The 27,337-nt window shown below is 42.8% G+C and overlaps 2 protein-coding genes and 2 long non-coding RNA genes across 4 annotated transcripts; 1 reads left to right on the forward strand and 3 right to left on the reverse strand.

The window, feature by feature from the left end:
- Positions 1–344: 344 nt before the first annotated feature.
- Positions 345–2,123, reverse strand: LOC147795020 (uncharacterized; the record flags this gene model as incomplete). Its single annotated transcript, XR_015424173.1, has 2 exons — positions 1,718–2,123; positions 345–468 (listed from the first exon to the last, which is right to left on the reverse strand). It is a non-coding gene; the product is annotated as an uncharacterized LOC147795020 (long non-coding RNA).
- Positions 2,124–4,439: 2,316 nt separating this feature from the next.
- LOC147795021 (carbohydrate sulfotransferase 11-like) lies at positions 4,440–6,185 on the forward strand. The gene has a single exon (XM_087132333.1). The coding sequence runs from the start codon at positions 4,469–4,471 to the stop codon at positions 5,009–5,011; it is 543 nt and encodes a 180-aa protein (XP_086988459.1). The 5' UTR covers positions 4,440–4,468; the 3' UTR covers positions 5,012–6,185.
- A 2,612-nt stretch (positions 6,186–8,797) lies between these two features.
- On the reverse strand, positions 8,798–26,061 carry LOC147795022 (uncharacterized). Its single transcript, XR_015424174.1, has 2 exons — positions 25,476–26,061; positions 8,798–10,747 (listed from the first exon to the last, which is right to left on the reverse strand). It is a non-coding gene; the product is annotated as an uncharacterized LOC147795022 (long non-coding RNA).
- LOC147795023 (protein dispatched homolog 1-like) lies at positions 10,895–22,787 on the reverse strand. Its single transcript, XM_087132331.1, has 4 exons — positions 21,567–22,787; positions 14,723–14,846; positions 14,067–14,280; positions 10,895–13,512 (listed from the first exon to the last, which is right to left on the reverse strand). The coding sequence occupies exons 1-4, from the start codon at positions 21,698–21,700 to the stop codon at positions 10,895–10,897; spliced, it is 3,090 nt and encodes a 1,029-aa protein (XP_086988457.1). The 5' UTR covers positions 21,701–22,787.
- Positions 26,062–27,337: the final 1,276 nt, after the last annotated feature.

Below are 27,337 nucleotides of genomic sequence, written 5' to 3' on the forward strand. Positions count from 1 at the left end.
ACAAATGCAACCCCACTCCTCAGAAAGGCCATACAAGATTACATTTGAAAAGTTTACATTTTTACCCTCCCCAAAAAAAGAGTTGGGACCGAACAATCTGGCTCTGAACCCGCCTTTGAGTCGACACTTGGTATCAAATACGTATTTGAAAACGAAAAATTGCTATGTGTATGCCCTTAAATAGCTCGGAATACTCGTTTGGCTGTTTTTAATTAATTTCGGTTTCACCGAGTACTTCCCTGTAAATAAACTGTGTATACATTCATCATAGCAAAAATAACCTTGTTATTACACTTTGAAGTCCATTTTTCACCTCCTGCAAGGGCAACAAAATAAATCATTACCTTCGTGGGGTCTACGAAATGCGGGAGTTCGTACAAGGTGAAGGTGAGGGCGGCCATAACAGACGCGAGTACCAAGACGAGGATGCCAACGACGTACCAGAAACGAGCCAGGACCCTCGCAAAACTGGTCACAAAAAAGGAACCGGACAACAAACTCCTTGTGGGATCCAGAATTGAATAAAATAATGCACACTTGGGGGGTAAATGTGAACTTCAAGTTCAAAGGTGGCATACCAACGGGAACGCTACAAATTGAAGACAATAACAAGAACTTCGCTCTGTTGTCGCGTGAGGTAATAAATTCCGAAGCTATTTTGACCTTTTAAGTGCTACAAGGGGAGGTAACTATGTCCACTTTAAAAGCTACTGGGAAATCAACATGGTTAAACAGACAATGATAACATGTAGACATTCTGGCGCAAAACTGCAGTAGTCTACAGCATTCAAAAGAAATCCCACGAATGGACTGTTGCTATTTATATTTCGCCACCAAAATGACAAAATACAGAGAAGGTTTCACATGTAAAATCTTAATCCTCACCGACACACCTACGTGTATAATTAAGCGTTAACAGCACAAGCAAGGAATGAACACTGTTAACTTTTCTTTTCAACATGAAACGAACGCGACAAATTTTACCAGAGTTCAGCTCTTTTGCGATTTGCCGCCTTTATTGCAGGATACTTCTTTGTGTTACGGCCTTCATGTAAAGTGTACAGGAATTTGTACAGAAAAGAACCCCGTGGCACTTTTTTAAACTGACTTTTGCGGGGTGCTCGGTGCAACCAACACCCCCACAACTTCTGTATTATTAATTAAGGTTTTGTAAACGTGTTAAGTGCAAATTCATGTTCGGCGGCAAATTGGGAGTGAATTTGACTTGACAGACTCTCTGGAGAAATTCTTCAAAGTTGAAGTGTTTTTAACTTTTGTATTTAAAAAAATGGACTCGGTACTCACATACGTAGATCCTATATGATACTGGTATGGGTCCCCTTATAACGCTATTCAACCGCATTTATTTCTATATAGTCCCCAAACAGAGACCCCTATGCATATTCTTCAACATCCTTAATTTGCCACTAGTTCTTCGTGCTTCAACCTCTACATTCAGTGAGGCCTCTGACTTTTGAGATTTGCCATGGATCTATGTTGATGTTTGCTTTTACTCAACTAGTGATGGCGTGAATACAAGTCAGGGGTCTTTTCATTTCTGTCCAAACATTAAGACTTACACGTGCAATTTTTCCTACGTCAGAGACGCAGCGGTAGCCAAAAACAAGCCGTTCTTTAGGATGCCCAAGTTTCCACTATTCCTAACTTATAGTCTGGAGCATCTTTGTCATACGTGAGCAATATGCAATGTACTCACCAGTAGCAGACACCATCCGGTGTAACTTCCTCCTGGGTTGTTTCTTTGTCCTCTCCCTGTTCACGGTTTGGTCCCCAGTCCAAGGCAAGCGGTTGTGATGGGCGTTTTTCCGACTCTATGCGGCTGTCCGCTCTGGACACTGATGTGCTCTGACGGGCATGAGCCATGCTGCACCGATTCTGCCGACGAACCAAAGAACTCAACCGGGTTCCTGCTTCAAATATCCTGGACGCACTGCTTCAAATCGGCAATGTGTCGAAGGCAACCTTCGTCGGACCACATTCCTGAACGGGGAAGCAATTTCAAATGACGCCCTCAAATAGCTTCAGTGATTGCTTTGCCCTGTTTTCATTCGCTTGCTGGCAAAGAAGAAGCAAACGTCAGCAGGCTTCATATAAACCAATACTGAGACAAGCTTAATGGGTCAAGCTAGTGAATGTTAAGTCACGAAGTGCAAGACCAAAACAGCGCTGCCTAAAAAAACTGTTCCTGAATGGATTCCAACCGATAACGGATGAATGCATCCAAAACAATGAAATGATCTTGACTGAACCTCACAACACAGTTCCACACAGTACAGGCATATATATAAACTTATTTGAAAACAGTTGTAGTTTTAAGTGAGTGTCACTTGGACCAAGTATAGCATTATAATGTTCTCCCTGTTCGATTGTTTATTTTGAAGAGCAACTTGTGGGGTTGTTCATACACCCAAAGGGGATTTCCCTGTGGCTTACAAGTCATAAATAAAATGCATTGCATCAACAGTGTCTTCAGGATCAAGTTGAGCAACTTACGTGGGGGGACGTGCGCCCAAGCTGATTTGTGCGTCTTCACTTCTCCAGGTTCGACATTTCTAAATGAACGAAACCTGTATAGTTTGATGTGGTGACATATGAGTCTCTTTCGTGATTGGGGATGTGAAGAGAATCCCTGGTGATGGACCCAACGTTTCGGAGAGTATGCTCTGTCAGGAGACGACGGACAGACTGCAGTTTATTTGCCTCTTATCCCTCTGACATAAATGTTTGCACTGTCAAGCCCCCAAGTTTCAACCAAACTAGGCCCCTAGTCCCAGTGCAGAAATAGACAAAAATATCTTCGAAATTTCTTGCATCGCTGAATATCCTGATGCTTAATTGTCTACAATGAGGAGCAGTCAAAGTCAAACACGGTTCAAAGTTATTCATTTTGGGTTTTATAACTCGTGCAATCGTTTGACGCACTATGACCGGTCTCTTTCTTGAGTTGAAGGCGTTTAAAGAGAACCAGGGAACAGTGTGTTCGATTTCTTCCCGTGATGTCGTCGTGGGTTTGGAGAGAATGTGCAATGTGACAAGCGAACGATCTAGGGTTACCTGATTAAAGGTGATGCAGAAATTAAATGTTAACACAACCTTTAATTTACTTTAACATGAGCAAGTTTGTCACTAAATGCAACGATTTTTGGAACGGCATCAACTTCCTTTGCATCGTTCAAACTAAGCCAAGAAACTACACCAAGAAACAGGCTTGGCGGGTCGGTTACTTGGGCCAGGCCTGAAAAGGGGGGGGGGGAGTCACGAGAGTCAAATCAAACGCTCGATTAAGCGCGGGGGATGTTGAATACACAATTGATTGATATAATAGACACTCGTCTGCAAGGTGGGCGATTCGCGTATAATGTGTGATGTGATCTGCGAGAACCCTTAACATGGTGAGCTTCTGGACACTGTCCTGTTTTCAAAACTGCTTAAATCGTGATTCTAGTAAAGCCTGGAATCATAAACGTAATATATCTGAAAGCAAGAGTGTGTCCATATTAATTTCAAGTTTAAATTATATGCACCCAATTGACAAGGCTCACCATGTGAAGAGTTTTCGCACATCACGTCACATCGCATTATGGTCTACTTATCTGTCTGGGTTGCAGACCATGCACCGAAAACAGCGCCCCAGCTGTTAGTAGAACTCTCTCGTCACACGGTCAGGCTGCATCCGAATCTGTTGTCTAGGACTACACAGAGACGCGTAGACAATAGACGTAGTCGTAGCTCTGGAAGCCCATTTCGGACACGGCCTTAATGTTGTGTTTATGTTATGCCCTAACCAGATCGTATGCACTTCTTCCCACAATTATAGTGTCCAGACGTACTTCGCAGGTCCAATGTAGGGACCTGTGGAGGGGATGAATTCCGGAGGAAATAACCTGGGTTGATGTCAACCCAAACCCCCTAGGATGTATGTAAAATCATATGCAAAATAAATCAGGGCATTAGGGCTATTGAGGAAATACAAGGGGTGATCAATAAATGATGGCGGATAAACGATTTTGCTTCTCATTCATTTTAGGTGAACACAATTTCATTTATACATTGCCTGTTCGCGTCATTTTGCAAGGTAATCGGTGATATGAAGTTAATTAATAGCAAGAGACTGAACCATTTCATGTGTCTTGCTCTGCAGGTGAACATTGACGAGTGGCTGCAGGAACAAGCCTTCCAGAGGAGGCGAGTTAAGAGTACCTGCGATACACTTCGGCATCAAGGCATTCCAGACCTACACTATAATCTGACCCGAGATGTTCTGAGGAAACTCGACCACCTTCTCGTCTTAGATTCTCCCAATCTAATTTACTGCTACATTCGTAAGGTGGGCTGCACCGGTTGGAAGCGCATATTTCTACTGCTCCTCGGTCGATTCCAGAAAATGGAAGACATTTCTAATAACCGGGCACACTACACGAAGATACCTCGGCTCTCACAATACTCGATGAAAGAAGCTAAAAGGCGATTGGACGAATACACCACTATCATGTTTACGCGGGAACCACTTCAGCGGGTGATCTCCTGTTACCGGGACAAGTTTGAGAGGGAGAGCGCCGAGAACCGATTGATACAGAGGGCAGTCTTCGAAAAACTACGGCCATACCTGAACTCGACGAAATCGGTCGCGGGCCGGGGAACCTTCACGAAGGTCCAGTTCGCGGAGTTCGTCCGGTACGTGAGCGACCCTCGCAGTGTATTCCACAGCTACGACGCCACGGAGCACTGGAAAGAGATGTACAAGATGTGCCACCCGTGTTTGCTCCGTTATAACTACACCGGCCGGTTTGAACACCTGACGAGGGACTCCGATATCATCCTGGAAGAAACAGGCCTGAGAAAATTCGTCTCCTTTCCGAAGTCCACTAATCCTACGAATACCTCTGGTCAAGCAACTTTGGAAAAGTACATGTCTCAACTCCAAGAAGCTGATATCACTGCACTCAAGCACCGCTACGAGATAGATACATTGTTTGGATCAATGAGCTAGTTCGGTATTCCTAGAGCGCATGGAAGCGCGTCCAAGGTCATTTTCGAAGCAGCAATACGAGCGCTCCAGGTCTGCCCTATGAGAGTCGACTCTGCATCGTACTTCGTTGTCGAATAAACTCGCTATTTTGAAATATTACTCTTGATCATTATTCCGTTCCTACAAAATGTCTTACACGCGATTCATTTATTTCGAGTTTAAAAGGGCTAGATACGTAAAATATGCTCACCGCGAACCACCATGTGACTTCTGTTTCAGGTGAACATAGTTCGCATTGCATTCTGTAGCGATGTTATCAAGTCTTCTCCAAATTTGACCTTTTATCAAAAGCTCGTTGCACTTTGCAATTTTTCAAAACGATAGTAGACAAATATTGACTGTTTCGAGTTGTGTGGTAAAACCAGCCTCCCCAAGTGATCCATAGAGCTCTCTTTTCCAGAGAAGAAGCCAGGTGAAAAGAGTATGCTCGGCCGAGGGAGACCAGTTTTACTATACCAAGAGATAAAGCAGTCAATATGTTTTATAACACCTCGCCCATAGGTTTAAGCTATGAGCCGCAGAGGTGGCAGGAAGTCAATTTCACAAGTCCAAGCCAGGTCAAAAGTCAAAAATTGATAGTTACAATTCAAGTCACGATTTATAAAGATAGCGCGAGTCCAAGTCAACTAACTCGAGTCTACAACTCTGATGAGCCCAAATACACGTACTATTCATTGCTACGGGTTTTTTGGTTGCTACGGGTATAGTTCTTTTTATGAGCAAGGCTACATGTGTACAGTCTTTTTTGAGTGGCGGTGCAAAAATAAGTAAAACTAGCAAGCTTCACGGGACGGCACTTTCGGCCAATCGAGATACAGAATCTGTGGGTGAGATGTTATAAAAAGAACCATGAATGGGGCAGTATAATACAGCTTGAATGAGTGACAAAAACTCCTTATATTCCATCGTGTTGCTAATTAAATAACCGACAGATCTTTGCAGTAGCTGTATTAAATCTTTGAGATGTGTCTCAGGTGTAGAGTACTTCCTAATTTTTAAAAAAGGATGAATTTAACCCTAAGGAGTAACATTTTGCGTATGAGAAAATCTGTTCCAAGGAAATTGCATGTACACCTGTACCAGCCCCGTAATGTGGCTTATACACTAGACTACCTCCTTATCCGCCTAGCGCAAAATCACCCCGTCATCGGTTGAAAACAGCCATTTTAGTTAACAGTGCTCATTTTGTTGGTAGCGATGCCACCGTAACGCGTGCATTTAATATTCGTTTGTGAACCAGCAAAGTGTAGTACCTACCAAGGGAGCCTGTAATGGTAGGAAATTTGCGCCCTCTTTTGGTCCAGCTCGGGGCTAATAGCCCAGTGTATGAGCCACATTATGGGGCTACCTCTGTACCCTCAACTTGGAGTAATTTCATGCTGAGACAGAGAGAATACCCTTGTCCTATGAGCCCCGAGCTGGACCAAGAGAGGGCGAAAATTTCCTAGCAACAGAGGCTCCTTTGGTCGGAACTGCACTTCCTTGTTTTACGAACGACTATGAAAATGCACATTACGGTCGCGTCAGTATCAGCAAAATGAACACTCCCGACTAACATGGCGCCTTTCAACCGATGAAGGGCTGCTCAAGGCGGATACTGTGCTAAAGGAACAATATGATTTTCTTGACGGGTTGAGAATAATACAGTTGAACACTTGTATTCAAGGAAGCAGTGAATCAGCCAATATTATGCTGGATGTTCTGGCGGCCTGTCGGCTATAAGGATATTCATTAACAGTTTTTTTTCTTTGGAATTAACGATCAGATGGATGGATTCGACTCTCTGTTTTAGTATTGTTTGATTAAAATAACATTAGTAAACCAAGAATATTCAAAATAAATACAGTTTGCTTTATGATCATTCTGATAAAATATATATGCTTTTGACGAAGACTACTTCTCAAACCGCTCATTTTAAAAGATACCGGGCGTAGATCTTTGAGGAATGAAGACTTAGCGACTGGAACGGTTATCTCATTGAGAATTCCCCTGCTGATAGTGCTGACTTAGTATAAAAGTATTAAAATAGCCAGTTAATGTCGGTTTTTTTCTCAAAAAATGCTGGGGTGTTATTTTTTCTAAAATTCGTCAACCTTGCAATTCATTTCTGGCGCCCATAAAATATGTAGGGAGACACAACTCTTGAGTTTTCTTCCCCCTGAATTTTTAAATTCCCTCCCCCGAGTTTTTCTGTTCAGCAGTTTCAACTGTCCTGGTAAACATTGTGGGGCGTGTCCAGGCGTCTACCGGTTCATATACAAAAGGTCGATAGCGTATATAGGCGTCACTAGTGGCCATGTGTGGTTTTTGACAGTTGTTTGATACAATGCTAAATGGAATTTTGTAACCTCATCTCTTTGCAAATTGGTTCACCGCCAATTAAAGGAGGTTTTTTGTCCCCTTGGTCCTTTCGTGTATGGTGTGGGTTCCCAATCAATTCTAATTACTCAAGAAAGGCATGTTAGGATTATTGTGGGTTGACACATGAAGCAAGATTTGGGACAGCGAGCACCACACCACCACTTTTGAGTTGGTCAATGTTTGATCGGAATCTCAGGAATTCTTTACACGCATGGGGGGGGGGTGTTAGGTAACAATAGTCCAGAGTGTGTATAGAGATTGGACATGTAAGGGGGTACCCGTCCGTCCCATATCTTGCTGGGTATATGGGTTAGTGTGTGGAGGGGTCCACTCAGTGGCAGCGTCTGCGTGTATAAGGATCGTCTTTCGTGCTTTGACTCAACCTCCTCTGCGACTCAACCAAGCACGACTCGTTAATATGTCAACCGCGGCAACGAATTCTTGAACGAGTATGCACATCCGCCGTGGAGTAAATAGGGAAAATATGTGTTAACACGTCATCCGCCGACATGTGATTAAGTACGGAAACATCAAAAGCTCTGGTCTTACGAGCCTAGAAAGCAAAATTATTCAATGAACAAATCCAGTGAGTCAAAATGGGACAGAGAAAGTGACAAGTCAGAAATCAACAAGATTGAGGAACTAGAATTGCATTGTGTTATTTTACTACACTACAAAAATCAACCGAGGATGAAAATTACATTGAATGAATGTAACACACACCGTTACAAAAATATGGATTAAGAAGTCGGCCAATTCTTACGGAAACATGAAGGTTCCGCGACTGTTTACAACCTAACAGGTTGCTGGGTTGCTCTGTTAGCCGAGGAGTAGGGGACAAGTAGAGGGCACTCGGTGGTGGTAACGTCGCCGCTTAAGTACGCTTGGTCTGCAGAATGGGGCCTGGGTGGCTGACTTCGCGGGTAGCAGGGTTGGACAGGCGAGGAAGAGTATTGTTCCGGCACGGATAAGTTGTTGCAGCCGATGGTGTTGTCTTAACTTTCGATGCCTTGCACGAGTGCAGTGCCCCAGCAGGGTGTAGAGATGAACGGCCACATTCAAGCAGAATGCCCACACAGCTTGACTGAAAGCAACTTGGCCTGCAGCGTGTCAGCGGTCCGCTAGCTCAGGGTGTATCGAATAGAGGCCTTGGCGTGGGAGGGTCAGCACATACCGTTGTTCACTCAAAGTGGCTTAACACAAAAGAAACAGTTTGAAGGAATTTGGGTCTAGAGTAGAGGCTGGCCTGGCATGGCTACGGGTGAGAATCTGAAATTCCTGACAGTAACAGTTTGAAGAATAGCTCTCCACTTGCCACGCATATCGCTTGGCAAGTGGAGAGCTTTGAAGACTACACCGTGAGAAGATACTAAAACAGGTACGATATATTCCTTAGAATGGTCATATTTACAGGGTATTAACCATGCACCCACAGCAAAACACCAAAATAGCTTGCAGGTTAAAAAGCAATTTCAGAATTGGGTTTTCCTCTGTGGCCAACTGCCAATTTTTTCATACAGCTATAAAAGCCTTTAAACAGTTGGTATCTTGTTTAATAGAGGGTGGTAAAAGAAAGATTTTCACACAAGAACACTAAAACCAGAAATTTATAATCTGTGTAAAAGTATGCCGTCTCCTCTTCCTGAAAACTAGAGAAATGGATGGATGATATTTGCTTTTCATTTCAACAAAAGACATACACAATGTTTACTAAAACCAAATCCAGCACTGCATATTGTGTAAGTGTTCCCGTCAGTCATTATTTCAATGAAATGTACCAGTGCATTATGACCCGCCCAAAAACATTAAGTAACTATGTACACAGATATAGGCAACACAAGCAATATTTACAAATGGTCGTATTTCCATAGCGTTAACCATGCACTTCAAGCAACAGTAACATACCTAAGCAACCTTTCAATTTAAACTTCGATTTTGAAATTGGGTTCATGAATACAGGCGATTCACGATAGTGCACCTCTAAGTGTCTGCCACGCGTTGACCAATAACAGTGCGCGAAATCTGTCTACCCTTTCCAAATATGCGCATTGGGTCGACAGATTTCGCGCAATCTGATTGGTCATCGCTTTGCAAACTCTTGGAGGCGCACTATTGTGAAACGCCAGTACTGCCAGTCTTTTCTAAGAATAGAGCTCTAGCTCAGTCAACATGCTGGCTCAAGAGAGAGGGAGTGAAAAGATGTTTTACACAATAATGACAAAACCACACATTTTAAATCGGAACCAAAGTATGCTCTATCATCTTCCTAAGAAAGACAAAACGCTTGGGAAATGGATAGGCGATAATTAACTTTGATTTCAATTCAATACATATAGACATAATTATACAAATTGCTTTCCAAAACCAAATCCAGCATTGCATGTTTTGTAAGTGTTCCCATCAGTCACTAACTACTTCAGTGAAATGTCAAAGTGGATTATAACGCCTATAAACATTAACTACAAATAGGCTAGGCAATACAAGCCCTATTTAAAATCGGTCATATGAATAAAGCATTAACCATACATTCCAAACAAATTACCAAGCCAGATTCAGTTTAAAACTGCGATTTTGGAATTGGGCTTTCATTATTGCACCAACCGCCAGACTCTTTAAGAATACAGCGACATGAGGCTTAAACAAGTTGGTGTCTTCTTAAGAGAAAGTGAAGACAGGCAAAGCAAAAACGTTTCAATATGTGCAAAAAATATGCTGTCCCGTCTTCCTAGAAAAACCAGCATTCTAGGAAGATTGACAGTTGATCATCAAATTGGATTTCAACACAACAAACACAGAAATATACACCCTGTACTCTAACTCAACCAGCTCATCGGGGTGGCAACGGGGAAATCTCCCTCCAAAAGGAGAAAAACATTTCTTTCAAAAATGTGATGAGAAAAAAATCGACTCGAGGGATGATGTCATTTCCCCTCCTCTCCAAAACGTGTAATAAAGTCACCAAATGTAGCCTCGTCCTTCAGATCATAAATCATTGTCTGAAGAAATTCTAAAGTTTAAAGGCTGAAAAAAAAAACTTGCCCCAAAAATATGGTCTGGGGCTGTGCTTTGTTTGTGTAAATGAAACCATCTTCCAATAGTAAGTATTCATATCTTCCACGAACCTGCAGGGACTGTTAAGCTACTACTAAAGTAGTGATGTGTCAAGCAGTGGCACATCCAGCTTCTGGTGGGGGGGGGGGAATTCAAAAGCAAATGCACTTGTGGGTTCATTCAATATGATAATGGGGGAGAAATATATAACCAATTTTTTGATAATTGAATATGACGATTACTGTCTTTCCTACTCACCTATGAAGTATTCTCAGTTGAAAAAAACTTTTAAAACGAAAATGATAATAATAATAAATTTTTTAAAAATCTGTCAGGGGAGCAAGTCCCCCCCCCCGATACATCACTGGTATCAAAATACAATAAATGAAATGTATTGAGAAGACTTCAGGTTGCAGAGTCATGGTTCTGTCATTACTTGCCTCCTGGCAGAAGATCATTCCCCTGGGCAATAATCCATCCGTTTGTTACGGTATAGATTCCTTCATCTTCACGGATACTGGCCACGACAGGATTGTCGTGACCCTGACTTTCGGTGATCCACCCCCGCGTGGGTGACACGGACCTTGCCTCGCAGCAGGCCGGGCACGGGATGTCTCCGCACGATCCTTGCGGGCCGGCCACCATACACAGCGACTGGAAGAAGAAGGTGCCGTGCGTCCAGCTGATGCTCATGACGAGCATCAGAAAGACGCCAAACTGATAATAACTCTGAAGTCTGGACGGCGACACCAGGGCGCCCGCAACGAACGTTGAAAAAGCTGCGATGGTGATAGCGGGCGACATGGTTTTAAGAGAGTAGAGAGAGCGGCCGATTCGGTCAGGGAGACGAGAGAGTTTATAAGCCACCCCGTAGTGAATGGTGAAATCAACTGACAGACCCACCGCTAACGTGATAATGGTAGCCTCGCCTGCATTTAACTCCCAGCCAAGCAGGACAAGGCTTGCAACTGTAACAAACACGGCGCTTGTTATGGTCAGCATAGCCCACAGGGTGAGGATAATATTCTGTATTGTCAGAAACAGTATACCGGACGCTACCGCTAAGGTGACGAGCATAGATGTTCTGGTTCCAGCTGCAAGACATTGTTGGAGATCGTAAAAGGACAGTTGGTAATAATATGACGAAAACCACCCCCTTTGGAGTGATTCAGGCGCCGATTTTATCTTCTCTCCAATCCAAGTATCAATGGTCGTCCACAGTTTGTCGTTATCAACGAATTTGAGGCTGTCCTTAAACGTCGTTTGAAAACTGATTTTGATACCAGCTAGCTGACCGTCCGTCCTCCAGAAGAAGAGACTTTGAGATTGAAAGACATCGGCAAATTTAGCTAGGCAGATCTTAAAGAGATCAGGTTCGTAAGGAAAAATCGATTGATTGCAGCAAGGGGACACATCTTGGCCGGAGATATTACAAGCTGGCTGTTCCATAAAGTCGATAAAGTTCTCGATAGTGCAATTTTCCGCGCCCTCAAATGACGTGTGGAAGCTCTGCTCCCGCATATCTCGGCAGAAATTACGCAGCCACGTCTGGTCCTCGGGACTGGAAAATGTGAAAGAATCGTCCAAAATTAGGGTCCCTCTATCGTCTGGGTCCCACCAGTCACCGTTGTCGACTGAGTGGACACCCCAAACAACGTATCCAACAAAATACCTAACTCTGTCCTTGTTATATGCAAACTGGTCTTTGTAGACGAGATCATACTGTTCCAGGTAGTGGGAATTAATGAAATACTGGAAGTCCGAAGAGCTAGGTAGCTGGAAACCTGGGATACGGAAAATTACAACTGCGCTACCAGCAAGGAGCAACAGAAAGAGAACAATCCACAGGAATCTTAGCTTCTTCACAAGAAAGGGGATAACAATTTCATGAAACTTTGTCAGGGGTGTGAGCAGCTTGGTTAAGCAGCAACTGCATGATGAGCAGCCCCAAGCTGTCAGTTTGTGCTGCATGACGATGACGGCCGGCAGCAGAGATAGTGTCAGTGCCAAGTTCATCAGGATGGCTGTCCCCGCGAAGACGGCGAAGCACTTCACGACCACTATATCGTTCAAGGCTGTCGCGAAGAGCGCGGCTGCAGTGGTGAAGCTGGTCACAAACATCGTGGCGGAAGCGTGGCAGAGGGTCTCGTGGACGAGTCTCACCAAGTCTTGGTCGCCAAACTCCGATCGGCACTTCTTCCACAGGTCCATGTAGACAAACGTGTCGTCGGCACCGATCCCAAGCAGCAGAATAATAGAAATGATATTGACAAAGGGGAAGAAGGGTCGCACAAATGCCACCGTGAAGAAGAAATCTGCCAAAGCAAATGAGAACACCATATTGATGAGTGCCGCCAGGGTGACAAGGATGGAACCGGTATAAATCCAGATCAGGAGAAAAATTGCTGCGGCGGCAATGCCGAAGAACAGGCTTTCAAACAAGATGGCGCTCGCAAAGAGGGAGACCTTGATAGGCATATACACCGCCCGGAGTCGTGTGATGCCATCGGTGGCGGGTTTCTGTTGTATACTTTCCTGGAAGATCTTTTCCTGGGCGTCTTGGTCACTGATGGGTAGCAGTACCGCTGTAATTGAGGACTTCAGCGAGGTACTGCTTTCGGTGACACCCCGACCGACCTCGGCGGGGAGAAGGTAGTGGAGCATTGTGAAAGCAGCGTACTCGTGCTGTTTGCAGTCGTCCGGGATGGCACTTGGAAGAGTATCCACATGGAGGTCCTCTACCGTTGTGTTGCGAAAAAACGGTGCGCAGCGCAGCAGCAGACTAACAGTGTCTGCCACATCAATGTCTTCGATCTCTGCGTAGGAGGTCTTGTTGGACAGCAGTGCTACGTAGTTTCCGAGAGACCAGGAACTAGGGCAGTCGCCACGTGCGTCTCGGCACAGACAGTTCTCTGGGTAAGACGGATGTGACGTCACAAGTCCTTCCTCCGCCTTGCAAACTGATTTAATGGCCTCTGCTGTCAGCATGTTGCTTCCATCTACTCCCTCAAACACCAATGTTCCCAAATCAGTGCCTTGCGGTATTTGCCCTGAAAAAAAAGCATTAAAGGTATCCTTTAGCTGCGTCAAACATAAAGCACATTTTACAATGACACCATAAATTTTATTCCTTCTGCTGGAACAATGAAAAATTAGAAAGGACCAGATACTTTATTTGTGCCTGCGTTTCAGCGATGAACAAAAGCAACGATACTGCCTTCTCTAGACGTTGCATGCATCGGATTTCATCTGATCTTAGAATCTGAAAAGACCAACTTTATAAACGTGACCATATTAGCAGGCGGTAAATCATCGTTAAAATGTGTTTCACAAAACTTAAAAGTTCTCGCTAAGTGAGCTGCGGATACCTGCGGATATAAATGTCCATCTTTCAACTTCTATTTGAAAGTAACAGTTGAAAACCTGAACTGTGAGTGAAATAATCATGACTGTATTTTCAAAAATTGCCGATACATGTATCTAACAGATCTGGACTCACTTTTTTGGAGTCGTCTTGCACAGAGCTTTTACCATGCATCAATGGTTTGTAGATTAAGAACTCTTCTTAAAAAATGACATGTTATAAGGAGGGAAAGCAACTCACATAACGGTGAACAAAAACGGATTCCGGTAGTGGTTGCTTGGTCGGTATGCCGTCTGGTCCTTGGCTGCTGAGCAGCGCGCTCTTGTCTCACCGATTGATCTGGGGAGCGTCCAGCATCAGCCGGGTGGAACACCAGCAAATCGTCCGAGTCGTCGAAAAGGTTTCGAAGACTATTTACTCTTGCTGATATCCGGGTCCCGCGTGCGTCAAACCCCTTTCAGATATACATTAAAACCAATCAAAAGTACAGGCAGCTGTATTAAAAAGAAAATCGACTCGTGAAATATTTGACCGGGGAAAATTATCGTCCTGAATTCGTCTGACGGAAGCAAAAACTTTCTTTAACATTATCACTGATTTATCTCATTACCTGGTGAGTTTTACATATTTGAGCAGGTTACAAAATTCAAGTATTGCCAGTTCTTCATGAACATGCATTACTATAGATGACACTTGACAATGAAATAAGTTGGCGAATTTCAAGGTTTTATTCTAAGCATTCTTTTCTCTACTTTAGTTTACCCTATTGTCCTAATAGTCATTTTCTTTTACTGTCTGTCCGAAGCAATGCAACTTCATTTTTTTCATTGTCATAAATGGAGACAAACAAGAATGCATTACCAAGTTTTCAAAAAATTGAATCAAATTCACCCTACCTTTACTGGATCTGAGAAGTCTGGCAAAGGGTAGAGAGTAAGAGTGACGGCTGTGAATGCTACCACAATCATAATAACCAGGAGGCAAATGACGTACCAGAAACGGGCTAGGATCTTCGCATACCTGGAAGCCCAAATGACATTAAAGTCAAAGCCTTGTGTTCCTCTTGAGGTCCTAGTATGACGTACCATCGAAAGGCATTGAAACCAGTGGCGGAAGTCTGTGCCCGAAATTGGGGGGGGGGGTGATTTGGGATGGGAAAAAGGGGGGCATAACTTGCCCTGCTATGAAAGTGGGGGTGGAGGGGTGATACCATGGCTCCATATAGAGGTTAATGTTCATAATATGAATCCATGTTTGTAATATTTATTCAGAATGGCATATTTATGGCTTTTTAAAAGTTGTTTTCCCTTTTTTTTCGTAATATTGAATGCATTTTAATCGTTTGAAGTCTAAAAAAATTCTTTACAATCCGCTTTAATTTGTTTAATACTCAGCGCAAAAAGTGTGTGTATGGGAGGATGATTTAACAGCCCTTCCGCCACCTCAAAAAGTGGGAGGGGATATTTTCCCCAACCACCAGGAATTGCAACAGGAACTAATAACTAAGAGACTAATGCAAGTGAAAAGCGCGCCTCCAAGAGTTAGCAACGCGTCGGCCAATCACAATGTGCAAAATCTTTCGACCCTTTCGCCAGAATTTGAGGTGTGCATGGAGCGTCTCAGGAATCTTTCGAAGTTTCTTGAAATAGGCGCATTTTTTATCGTTGGTGTCAATGGTACGTACTGGCGGGTCTGCAACCATGTTATTTCCTGTCCATGATGTCCGGTGACCAATCGTGCCCGCAGTGAGCACTGGGCGTATTTATGGAATTCCATATCTGCCGTCGCCCGTCGTCCGTCGTGCGTCGCCCGTCGTGTGTCGTCCGTCGCCCGTCGTCCGTCGCCCGTCGTGCGTCGCCCATCAAATGGGTTGCATAGGACATGCAAAAGCCGTTGTTTAACAAATGACAATGTGATGATTCCATTCACTTCTAGAGATCTTTTCCGAATAAGGCAAGTACAAATCCCACCTGCAAAGCATATACTAGTCACATGATTAATTCCAATAATGCTAGACTACCCCTCCCCCTTGACAAGAAAATATCGCCTCTCTGAGAATTCAACCAAGTGTTTTTTGGGGAAAAAACATTTTCAGCAAAAATTGTTCCGGCCAACTTATCCAACTTGTTATTCTAATTTGCATACTGTAAAAATGTGCCGACTTGTTTTCATCAAATTCCAGGAAGAAATCTGCCAACCGATACAGATATTCTATCTTGTCCTCTCAATTTCACCTTGAAATCCAGAAATACTAGACTTGCTGTGGATAACAAACTGTTTGTTAAATGTATTGTTAAGGGGCAATTACCACTTGGTTTAAGTTTCAGAAAATATGACGTGTTGGTTTTTGTGGGTGTGTATGCCATGGTGGATAGACCAATGGGAACAGGTTGTCCAGCACATCAGCATTATTTATGGGGCTAACAAGTAACGTTACTGTTTAAAAGACTTCTGTGAGCCAACCTGCAACTAAAGTCATGTCTAATTTGGAATATACAGCAGATTTCATCATAGGTATATCCGCCCTCAAAATAATGTTGAATCAGTTCGTCTCTTATGAAAACTATTGGGAATCAAACATTGTAAATAATCTATTATTTACATTCCGTTCTGTGGGATATCGTGCAGGGACAGACAGAAATATTACATAGGCTTTAGACCTAAAGTCTGGCTGTTAACTAGTAAAGTTACGTCTAGAGTAACTAAGTTATCGAGAAAAACAATCTACCGTAACAAAAGTCTATTTTGTTGATTTATTTATGGAACCGAAATTGTGTTATTTCATATACACGTTACTTAGCCGATGTCAGGATATTATTTCTTCTTTCAATTGGAATTTGGCGCAACTGCAAAAACAGATACATGTACATCTTCTAGTTCTATTGCTAGAATGAGAGTCAGGCATGGTGGATCGATCGAACAAGGACATGTACATGTAAAACGATCAAGGGTCAAAGTTAAAAATACTACTGCGCAATCATGACAAAAATAACCCACGGGCGACGCACGACGGGCGACGCACGACGGCAGATACGGAATTCCATTCGTATTCGATACCCCTCTCGCTTTTAGGTTAATCACGAGAACGGGGTTGACAATCAACACATTAACGTCATGCGAACATGCGAACGATTTTCATTATTCTCCACTTATTAGTGGGGAGTGGCTGGAGTACGTCAAGAACAAAATGGCGGACAGAGGTAAATTTCGCATTCAGCATCAATTTTTTCCACTAAACTGAACAAACTCTTTCTTTAAAAATGAAACCGTAGGCTTAGGCCGCGTCCAAAACGGGCTTGCAGAGTTATGGCTAGGTCTATTGTCTGGGCGTCTCCATGTATTTCCATTGGATTGAAGACCTAGACCTATAATCCTAAACCAAATTGTTGGGACACACGTCAATAGCCATACCCACTGAAGCCGGGATGTCCCCCACTACCCTGTCAATGTTGTCATCTCCAGCCAGCTAGAGCGCAGATCGCACATTCAGACCCAACATTGAGAGGGGGCCAGGGGGTGGGGGCACAACGAGTTTTGGCCAGGATTGTCTGAAACCAGTTCACAGTTTTGCATGTGCGTACCGTGCAGTTTTACGTGTGCTTTCCGCCATTGTTCTTGGAAAATACAAACTGCACAAGTTAAAAAGGGAAGATACTATCAATGTTGCATAATGTGTACAATCACAACTATATACGATCCACTTTGGCACCTCGGCCCCTAACTGTCCAAAATTGATGCGTTTCTGAATTTGAAAGGCCCTTTCAAGTACAGAAACAACTAACAATCCTGTGGGATTTTTCTTATTTCTTCATTCCGTTATTGCCTCGAGAAATACAACGGGGATCCATCAAAAGTCCAAAAAGAAAGGACAGGAGAGACTCAAATTCTTTAATGATGCCTTTGGGCCATAGAGCTCTATACAAACTAGACCGCTTACGTTTTATTCTCCACGCGGAGAAAATTTGACGCCAACCTGGGCGCAGGCATTTTAATTCATATGCTTTAATAATTCACAAGCATGCAACGCACTATTACCTCAATGTCCCGTAACTTCTGTTTGTTGACACTTTAGTTTAAAACAATTTAATTTGAGACCAAGAGTCCTTAAATTCTGTTGTCCTATCGGTGATCTCCAAGGTTGTAAAGTTAGCAGTACCTCAGACACTCTTTGGCAAAATTGTTGGGACAGGTGTCAGTAGCCACACCCATTCCAGGTCCTCCATTCCCACGGTCAATGTTGTCATCTCGAGCTGCAGTGCCGATCGCGCATTGAGAAACAACATTGGGGGAGGGGATTGGACCTCGAGACCACAGATTCGGATGCAGCCTTTTATTCATACATGGTCATAAAGAGAATTTACATCCTTCAAATTATTGTGTGGCTGTTGGAATTACAGAAAGATCTGTAACATCATCCCAGCTTTTAATTCAATGTTTTAATGTGGCAGATTTTACACCAACTCAGCCAAGTGTGTATTTGCCTGCAACTGGGGACCCCCTATTGTTCCTCTTTTGTTTGTACTTTAACTTTTTTAGAACACCACCCATATGTTTTGTACACAGTTGTCAATCGGGGATCCTCTGTCAATCGGGGACCTAATAGTCCGCTATTGTTCAGGGTCCCCAATTGAATGCAGAAAGAAACTCAAGAACACAGCAAAAATTAGCTTATCCAACTAAAGCGACGCGGTGCGTCACTGTGTGTTAATTATTCACACATAGATCGCCATTATGTTTGTATAATATGCAAGTACAAAAATGTCTCGAGATAATGACTGAATCTCTCCCAATTCACTTGTTTGGCGCGAATAATTAAGCCGATAGGCTTATGCCTACTTCGAAAACTTGTGGTTTGTGCAAGGCCATGCGTGTTCCATGCTGCGTAAAATGAGGGTTGGAATATGGCGATTTGCATAATCTTATGACACACGTTATGTGCAATGTACATGTAAGTTTGATAAAGAATCATGATCCATGTTATGTTATGTGCAATGTACATGTAAGTTTGATAACGAATCATGATCCACTTACAGGTAGCACACTCCACCTGGCTTGTGGTCATCAGCATTGTTGTTGATATTGTTTGCCTCGCTGTCCTGCTGAGCAGTACACGCGCTATCATCAGGACGAATACCAGAATTAGCATTGTGATTTTGTGCGGCCATGATGCTGTCAGCAAAACGACGGTACGAAGGACTGGTGCCGCGGACGATTCACTTAATTTATGTAGCCGTTATTTTCTGCATATTTAATGTAGTAGGTATGTTGGGACTCCCCGAATTATTCCGGGACATTCTGGGTAGTGCTTATTCCCCATAGTCTTTGTTCTTTTCATGCAATGTTACCTTTTACTGGCAGTGTCACAATGGTTGTCCAGTTTTCTCAACAAAGCCAGGTGTAGTTCCATTCAATGTCACACTGCACGAAGAACGCGGAAACTAAGTGAACTCTAACTGCGAATCAACACAACCGCACCCTATTATATTCAATTCAATGACTAGTGCAAGCTTGACACGAACGGCATGTATTTTCTGTTTCATTACGTATTCCATGTACGTGTCAGTTTTTATTACAACAGCGTCAAGGCTTACACAATGGTTGAAAGTCACTGCCATTTTTCGGCATGAGTTGAGAATCATCCATTAAAAGCAGTGCACACAATTATTGAGCAGACTGCATAATCATTATGTGGTCCTTGTCGAAATTTCAATTTTCAAATAGAACATTTTCCCCTCTAGAGAAAGTATTGAAGGCATGCACATACAAACTGTGCTTTGGTTGGCGTAGGCAATTTTGGGCCTGCTTTTTTGGCTTCCGTCACGAGAATTGAAAGCGTTCCCAAGCAAATAGTAAAAAATAGTAAAACTAGCAAGCTTCACAGGACACACTTTCGGCCAATCGAGATTCAGAATCTGTGGGTGAGATGTTATAAAAAGAACCATGAATGGGGCAGTATAATACAGCTTGAATGAGTGACAAAAACTCCTTATATTCCATCGTGTTGCTAATTAAATAATCGACAGATCTTTGCAGTAGCTGTATTAAATCTTTGAGATGTGTCTCAGGTTTAGAGTACTTCCTAATTTTTAAAAAGGATGAATTTAACCCTAAGGAGTACCATTTTGCGTATGAGAAAATCTGTTCCAAGGAAGTTGCATGTACACCTGTACTAGCCCCGTAATGTGGCTTATACACTAGACTACCTCCTTATCCGCCTAGCGCAGAATCACCCCGTCATCGGTTGAAAACAGCCATTTTAGTTAACAGTGCTCATTTTGATGGTAGCGTAACGCGTGCATTTAATATTCGTTTGTGAACCAGCAAAGTGTAGTACCTACCAAGGGAGCCTGTAATGGTAGGAAATTTGCGCCCTCTTTTGGTCCAGCTCGGGGCTAATAGCCCAGTGTATGAGCCACATTATGGGGCTACCTCTGTACCCTCAACTTGGAGTAATTTCATGCTGAGACAGAGAGAATACCCTTGTCCTATGAGCCCCGAGCTGGACCAAGAGAGGGCAAAAATTTCCTAGCAACAGAGGCTCCTTTGGTTGGAACTGCACTTCCTTGTTTTACGAACGACTATGAAAATGCACATTACGGTCGCGTCAGTATCAGGAAAATGAACACTCCCGACTAACATGGCGCCTTTCAACCGATGAAGGGCTGCTCAAGGCGGATACTGTGCTAAAGGAACAATATGATTTTCTTGACGGGTTGAGAATAATACAGTTGAACACTTGTATTCAAGGAAGCAGTGAATCAGCCAATATTGACACTTTAGTTTAAAACAATTTAATTTGAGACCTAGAGTCCTTAAATTCTGTTGTCCTATCGGTGATCTTCAAGGATGTAAAGTTAGCAGTACCTCAGACACTCTTTGGCAAAATTGTTGGGACAGGTGTCAGTAGCCACACCCATTCCAGGTCCTCCATTCCCACGGTCAATGTTGTCATCTCGAGCGGCAGCGTCGATCGCGCATTGAGAAACAACATTGGGGGGAGGGGATTGGAGCTCGAGACCACAGATTCGGATGCAGCCTTTTATTCATACATGGTCATAAAGAGAATTTACATCCTTCAAATTATTGTGTGGCTGTTGGAATTACAGAAAGATCCGTAACATCATCCCAGCTTTTAATTCAATGTTTTAATGTGGCAGATTTTATACCAACTCAGCCAAGTGTGTATTTGCCTGCAACTGGGGACCCCCATTGTTCCTCTTTTGTTTGTACTTTAACTTTTTTAGAACAACACCCATATGTTTTGTACACAGTTGTCAATCGGGGATCCTCTGTCAATCGGGGACCTAATAGTCCGCTATTGTTCAGGGTCCCCAATTGAATGCAGAAAGAAACTCAAGAACACAGCAAAAATTAGCTTATCCAACTAAAGCGACGCGGTGCGTCACTGTGTGTTAATTATTCACACATAGATCGCCATTATGTTTGTATAATATGCAAGTACAAAAATGTCACGAGATAATGACTGAATCTCTCCCAATTCAGTTGTTCGGCGCGAACAATTAAGCCGATAGGCTTAGGCCTACTTCGAAAATTTGTGGTTTGTGCAAGGCCATGCGTGTTCCATGCTGCGTAAAATGAGGGTTGGAATATGGCGATTTGCATAATCATTATGACACACGTTATGTGCAATGTACATGTAAGTTTGATAAAGAATCATGATCCATGTTATGTTATGTGCAATGTACATATAAGTTTGATAACGAATCATGATCCACTTACAGGTAGCACACTCCACCTGGCTTGTAGTCATCAGCATTGTTGTTGATATTGTTTGCCTCGCTGTCCTGCTGAGCAGTAAGCGCGCTATCATCAGGACGAATACCAGAATTAGCATTGTAATTTTGTGCGGCCATGATGCTGTCATCAAAACGACGGTACGAAGGAATGGTGCCGCGGACGATTCACTTAATTTATGTAGCCCTTACTTTCTGCATATTTAATGCGGTAGGTATGTTGGGACTCCCCGAATTATTCGGGGACATTCTGGGTAGCGCTTATCCCCCTAGTCTTTGTTCTTTTCATGCAATGTTACCTTTTACTGGGAGTGTCACAATGCTTGACCAATTTTTTCAATAATGTCAGGTGTAGTTCCATTCAATGTCACACTGCATGACGAATGCGGAAACTAAGTGAACACTAACTGCGAATCAACACAACTGCACCCTATTATATTCAATGCAGTATTCCAAGTACGTGTCATTTTCGATTACCACAGCGTCAAGGCTTACACAATGGTTGAAAGTCACTGCCATTTTTCGGCATGAGTTGAGAATCATCCATTAAAAGCAGTGCACACAATTATTGAGCAGACTGCATAATCATTATGTGGTCCTTGTCGAAATTTCTATTTTCAAATAGAACATTTTCCCCTCTAGAGAAAGTATTGAAGGCATGCACATACAAACTGTGCTTTGGTTGGTGTAGGCAATTTTGGGCCTGCTTTTTTGGCTTCCGTCACGAGAATTGAAAGCGTTCCCTAGCAAATAGTAAAAAATAGTAAAACTAGCAAGCTTCACAGGACACACTTTCGACCAATCGAGATTCAGAATCTGTGGGTGAGATGTTATAAAAAGAACCATGAATGGGGCAGTATAATACAGCTTGAATGAGTGACAAAAACTCCTTATATTCCATCGTGTTGCTAATTAAATAATCGACAGATCTTTGCAGTAGCTGTATTAAATCTTTGAGATGTGTCTCAGGTTTAGAGTACTTCCTAATTTTTAAAAAGGATGAATTTAACCCTAAGGAGTAACATTTTGCGTATGGGAAAATCTGTTCCAAGGAAGTTGCATGTACGCCTGTACTAGCCCCGTAATGTGGCTTATACACTAGACTACCTCCTTATCCGCCTAGCGCAGAATCACCCCGTCATCGGTTGAAAACAGCCATTTTAGTTAACAGTGCTCATTTTGATGGTAGCGATGCCACCGTAACGCGTGCATTTAATATTCGTTTGTGAACCAGCAAAGTGTAGTACGTACCAAGGGAGCCTGTAATGGTAGGAAATTTGCGCCCTCTTTTGGTCCAGCTCGGGGCTAATAGCCCAGTGTATGAGCCACATTATGGGGCTACCTCTGTACCCTCAACTTGGAGTAATTTCATGCTGAGACAGAGAGAATACCCTTGTCCTATGAGCCCCGAGCTGGACCAAGAGAGGGCAAAAATTTCCTAGCAACAGAGGCTCCTTTGGTTGGAACTGCACTTCCTTGTTTTACGAACGACTATGAAAATGCACATTACGGTCGCGTCAGTATCAGCAAAATGAACACTCCCGACTAACATGGCGCCTTTCGACCGATGAAGGGCTGCTCAAGGCGGATACTGTGCTAAAGGAACAATATGATTTTCTTGACGGGTTGAGAATAATACAGTTGAACACTTGTATTCAAGGAAGCAGTGAATCAGCCAATATTATGCTGGATGTTCTGGCGGCCTGTCGGCTATAAGGATATTCATTAACAGTTTTTTTTTCTTTGGAATTAACGATCAGATGGATGGATTCGACTCTCTGTTTTAGTATTGTTTGATTAAAATAACATTAGTAAACCAAGAATATTCAAAATAAATACAGTTTGCTTTATGATCATTCTGATAAAATATATATGCTTTTGACGAAGACTACTTCTCAAACCGCTCATTTTAAAAGATACCGGGCGTAGATCTTTGAGGAATGAAGACTTAGCGACTGGAACGGTTATCTCATTGAGAATTCCCCTGCTGATAGTGCTGACTTAGTATAAAAGTATTAAAATAGCCGGTTAATGTCGGTTTTTTCCAAAAAAAATGCTGGGGTGTTATTTTTTCTAAAATTCGTCAACCTTGCAATTCATTTCTGGCGCCCATAAAATATGTAGGGAGACACAACTCTTGAGTTTTCTTCCCCCTGAATTTTTGAATTCCCTCCCCGAGTTTTTCTGTTCAGCAGTTTCAACTGTCCTGGTAAACATTGTGGGGCGTGTCCAGGCGTCTACCGGTTCATATACAAAAGGTCAATAGCGTATATAGGCGTCACTAGTGGCCATGTGTGGTTTTTGACAGTTGTTTGATACAATGCTAAATGGAATTTTGTAACCTCATCTCTTTGCAAATTGGTTCACCGCCAATTAAAGGAGGTTTTTTGTCCCCTTGGTCCTTTCGTGTATGGTGCGGGTTCCCAATCAATTCTAATTACTCAAGAAAGGCATGTAAGGATTATTGTGGGTTGACACATGAAGCAAGATTTGGGACAGCGAGCACCACACCACCACTTTTGTGTTGGTCAATGTTTGATCGGAATCTCAGGAATTCTTTACACGCATGGGGGGGTGTTAGGTAACAATAGTCCAGAGTGTGTATAGAGATTGGACATGTAAGGGGGTACCCGTCCGTCCCATATCTTGCTGGGTATATGGGTTGGTGTGTGGAGGGGTCCACTCAGTGGCAGCGTCTGCGTGTATAAGGATCGTCTTTCGTGCTTTGACTCAACCTCCTCTGCGACTCAACCAAGCACGACTCGTTAATATGTCAACCGCGGCAACGAATTCTTGAACGAGTATGCACATCCGCCGTGGAGTAAATAGGGAAAATATGTGTTAACACGTCATCCGCCGACATGTGATTAAGTACGGTAACATCAACAGCTCTGGTCTTACGAGCCTAGAAAGCAAAATTATTCAATGAACAAATCCAGTGAGTCAAAATGGGACAGAGAAAGTGACAAGTCAGAAATCAACAAGATTGAGGAACTAGAATTGCATTTCAGAATAGGTAAAGCGCGTGTTATTTTACTACACTACAAAAATCAACCGAGGATGAAAATTACATTGAATGAATGTAACACACACCGTTACAAAAATATGGATTAAGAAGTCGGCCAATTCTTACGGAAACATGAAGGTTCAGCGACTGTTTACAACCTAACAGGTTGCTGGGTTGCTCTGTTAGCCGAGGAGTAGGGGACAAGTAGAGGGCACTCGGTGGTAACGTCGCCGCTTAAGTACGGTTGGTCTGCAGAATGGGGCCTGGGTGGCTGACTTCGCGGGTAGCAGGGTTGGACAGGCGAGGAAGAGTATTGTTCCGGCACGGATAAGTTGTTGCAGCCGATGGTGTTGTCTTAACTTTCGATGCCTTGCACGAGTGCAGTGCCCCAGCAGGGTGTAGAGATGAACGGCCACATTCAAGCAGAATGCCCACACAGCTTGACTGAAAGCAACTTGGCGTGCAGCGTGTTCAGCGGTCCGCTCGCTCAGGGTGTATCGAATAGAGGCCTTGGCGTGGGAAGGTCAGCACATACCGTTGTTCACTCACACAAAAGAAACAGTTCGAAGGAATTTGGGTCTAGAGTGGAGGCTGGCCTGGCATGGCTACGGGTGAGAAGCTGAAATTCCTGACAGTAACAGTTTAAACAATAGCTCTCCACTTGCCACGCATATCGCTTGGCAAGTGGAGAGCTTTGAAGACTACACCGTGAGAAGATACTAAAACAGGTACGATATAGTCCTTAGTATGGCCATATTTACAGGGTATTAACCATGCACCCACAGCAAAACACCAAAATAGCTTGCAGGTTAAAAAGCAATTTCAGAATTGGGTTTTCCTCTGTGGCCAACTGCCAATTTTTTCATACAGCTATAAAAGCCTTTAAACAGTTGGTATCTTGTTTAATAGAGGGGGGTAAAAGAAAGATTTTCACAAAAGAACACTAAAACCAGAAATTTATAATCTGTGTAAAAGTATGCCGTCTCCTCTTCCTGAAAACTAGAGAAATGGATGGATGATATTTGCTTTTCATTTCAACAAAAGACATACACAATGTTTTACTAAAACCAAATCCAGCACTGCATATTGTGTAAGTGTTCCCGTCAGTCATTATTTCAATGAAATGTACCAGTGCATTATGACCCGCCCAAAAACATTAAGTAACTATGTACACAGATATAGGCAACACAAGCAATATTTACAAATGGTCATATTTCCATAGCGTTAACCATGCACTTCAAGCAACAGTAACATACCTAAGCAACCTTTCAATTTAAACTTCGATTTTGAAATTGGGTTCATGAATACAGGCGATTCACGATAGTGCACCTCTAAGTGTCTGCCACGCGTTGACCAATAACAGTGCGCAAAATCTGTCTACCCTTTCCAAATATGCGCATTGGGTCGACAGATTTCGCGCAATCTGATTGGTCATCGCTTTGCAAACTCTTGGAGGCGCACTATTGTGAAACGCCAGTACGCCAGTCTTTTCTAATAGAACTCTAGCTCAATCAACATGCTGGCTCAAGAGAGAGGGAGTGAAAAGATGTTTTACACAATAATGACAAAACCACACATTTTAAATCGGAACCAAAGTATGCTCTATATCATCTTCCTAAGAAAGACAAAACGCTTGGGAAATGGATAGGTGATAATTAACTTTGATTTCAATTCAATACATATAGACATAATTATACAAATTGCTTTCCAAAACCAAATCCAGCATTGCATGTTTTGTAAGTGTTCCCATCAGTCACTAACTACTTCAGTGAAATGTCCAAGTGGATTATAACGCCTATAATCATTATCTACAAACAGGCTAGGCAATACAAGCCCTATCTAAAATCGGTCATATTGTTGCACCCCGGGTAACACAAAGTGTTACACCAAAGGTGTACATTACATTAAAAGAGTTTCACTCTGTAAGAAAAGGAACAGCACATGGACGCTAGTGAGTTGAGGTGTTGCAGTCGATGTTCACTCTTCAAAATGTTGAGTCAGAATCACTCAGCTAACTTTACATCATACATGAAAACCATTTAACAAAACACAGCCTAAATAGCATCGAATCAAAGTCACAAAGGCTTGTTTACCTAGAAACTCTGTTTACAAAAACAACATATTTCTCCAGGAAATCATCAAAACACAAACTGAATCCAGAAATCGATTCCAGAATCGATAAAATATCGATTCAAGCAGAAGGTCAGTGTCACAGTATAATCGATTCTACAACCTAAATCGATACTGAACCTGCTCCAAGCACTGACTGTTTATCTCAGCACTTCCTGGGCCCTAATTATCTATGCATGGCTGGCTTTCCCCATGCTGCACACAGAACTAATGGAGAAGTCTGCCTCATGGCCTCAGACAAAGGAAACTGACAGAAATCCAAACTGGTGAGGCCAACTTCCCAAACATTCTCATACTTTAAAATTACATATCTCAGCTTCTCTATCAGAAATACACACACTGGGTGTAAGAATCTGTCCTTCGGATGCTTTACATTATTATCGTATCCAATTCTAGCAACCAGGTTGAGGAAGGACTGCATTTTAGGGTCAACAAAAATATAGGTACAAAAGAAGGAAAAACATGAAAAGTCCATCATGCCGAACCATAATTCTCAACCAGTGCCTTTCCTAATTACAATCACTACTGTACAATAATTGCCCATATTTCATACTTCAGTCTATGAGTAGAAGCAGGGAAAGTTCTTGGAGTCAGAGAGTGAAGGGAAAGAACAGCAAGGT

Source organism: Acanthaster planci, unplaced genomic scaffold (assembly GCF_054643075.1).
Source record: "Acanthaster planci isolate LZ-2023a unplaced genomic scaffold, COTS_SCS Contig213, whole genome shotgun sequence".
Taxonomy (NCBI): Eukaryota; Metazoa; Echinodermata; class Asteroidea; order Valvatida; family Acanthasteridae; genus Acanthaster; species Acanthaster planci.

What these genes read in the sequence shown, in the direction of transcription:
- LOC147795021 (XM_087132333.1), top strand. Translation starts at nt 4,469, where the DNA reads ATGAAAGAAGCTAAAAGGCGATTGGACGAATACACCACTATCATGTTT.
- LOC147795023 (XM_087132331.1), bottom strand. Translation starts at nt 21,700, where the DNA reads ATGGCCGCACAAAATTACAATGCTAATTCTGGTATTCGTCCTGATGAT. An exon ending in CCAGGTGGAGTGTGCTACCT is followed by an intron (nt 14,847 to 21,566) that starts GTAAGTGGATCA and finishes TTGGGCTTCCAG; the next exon opens with GTATGCGAAGATCCTAGCCC. An exon ending in CCGTTTTTGTTCACCGTTAT is followed by an intron (nt 13,513 to 14,066) that starts GTGAGTTGCTTT and finishes CTTTTTTTTCAG; the next exon opens with GGCAAATACCGCAAGGCACT.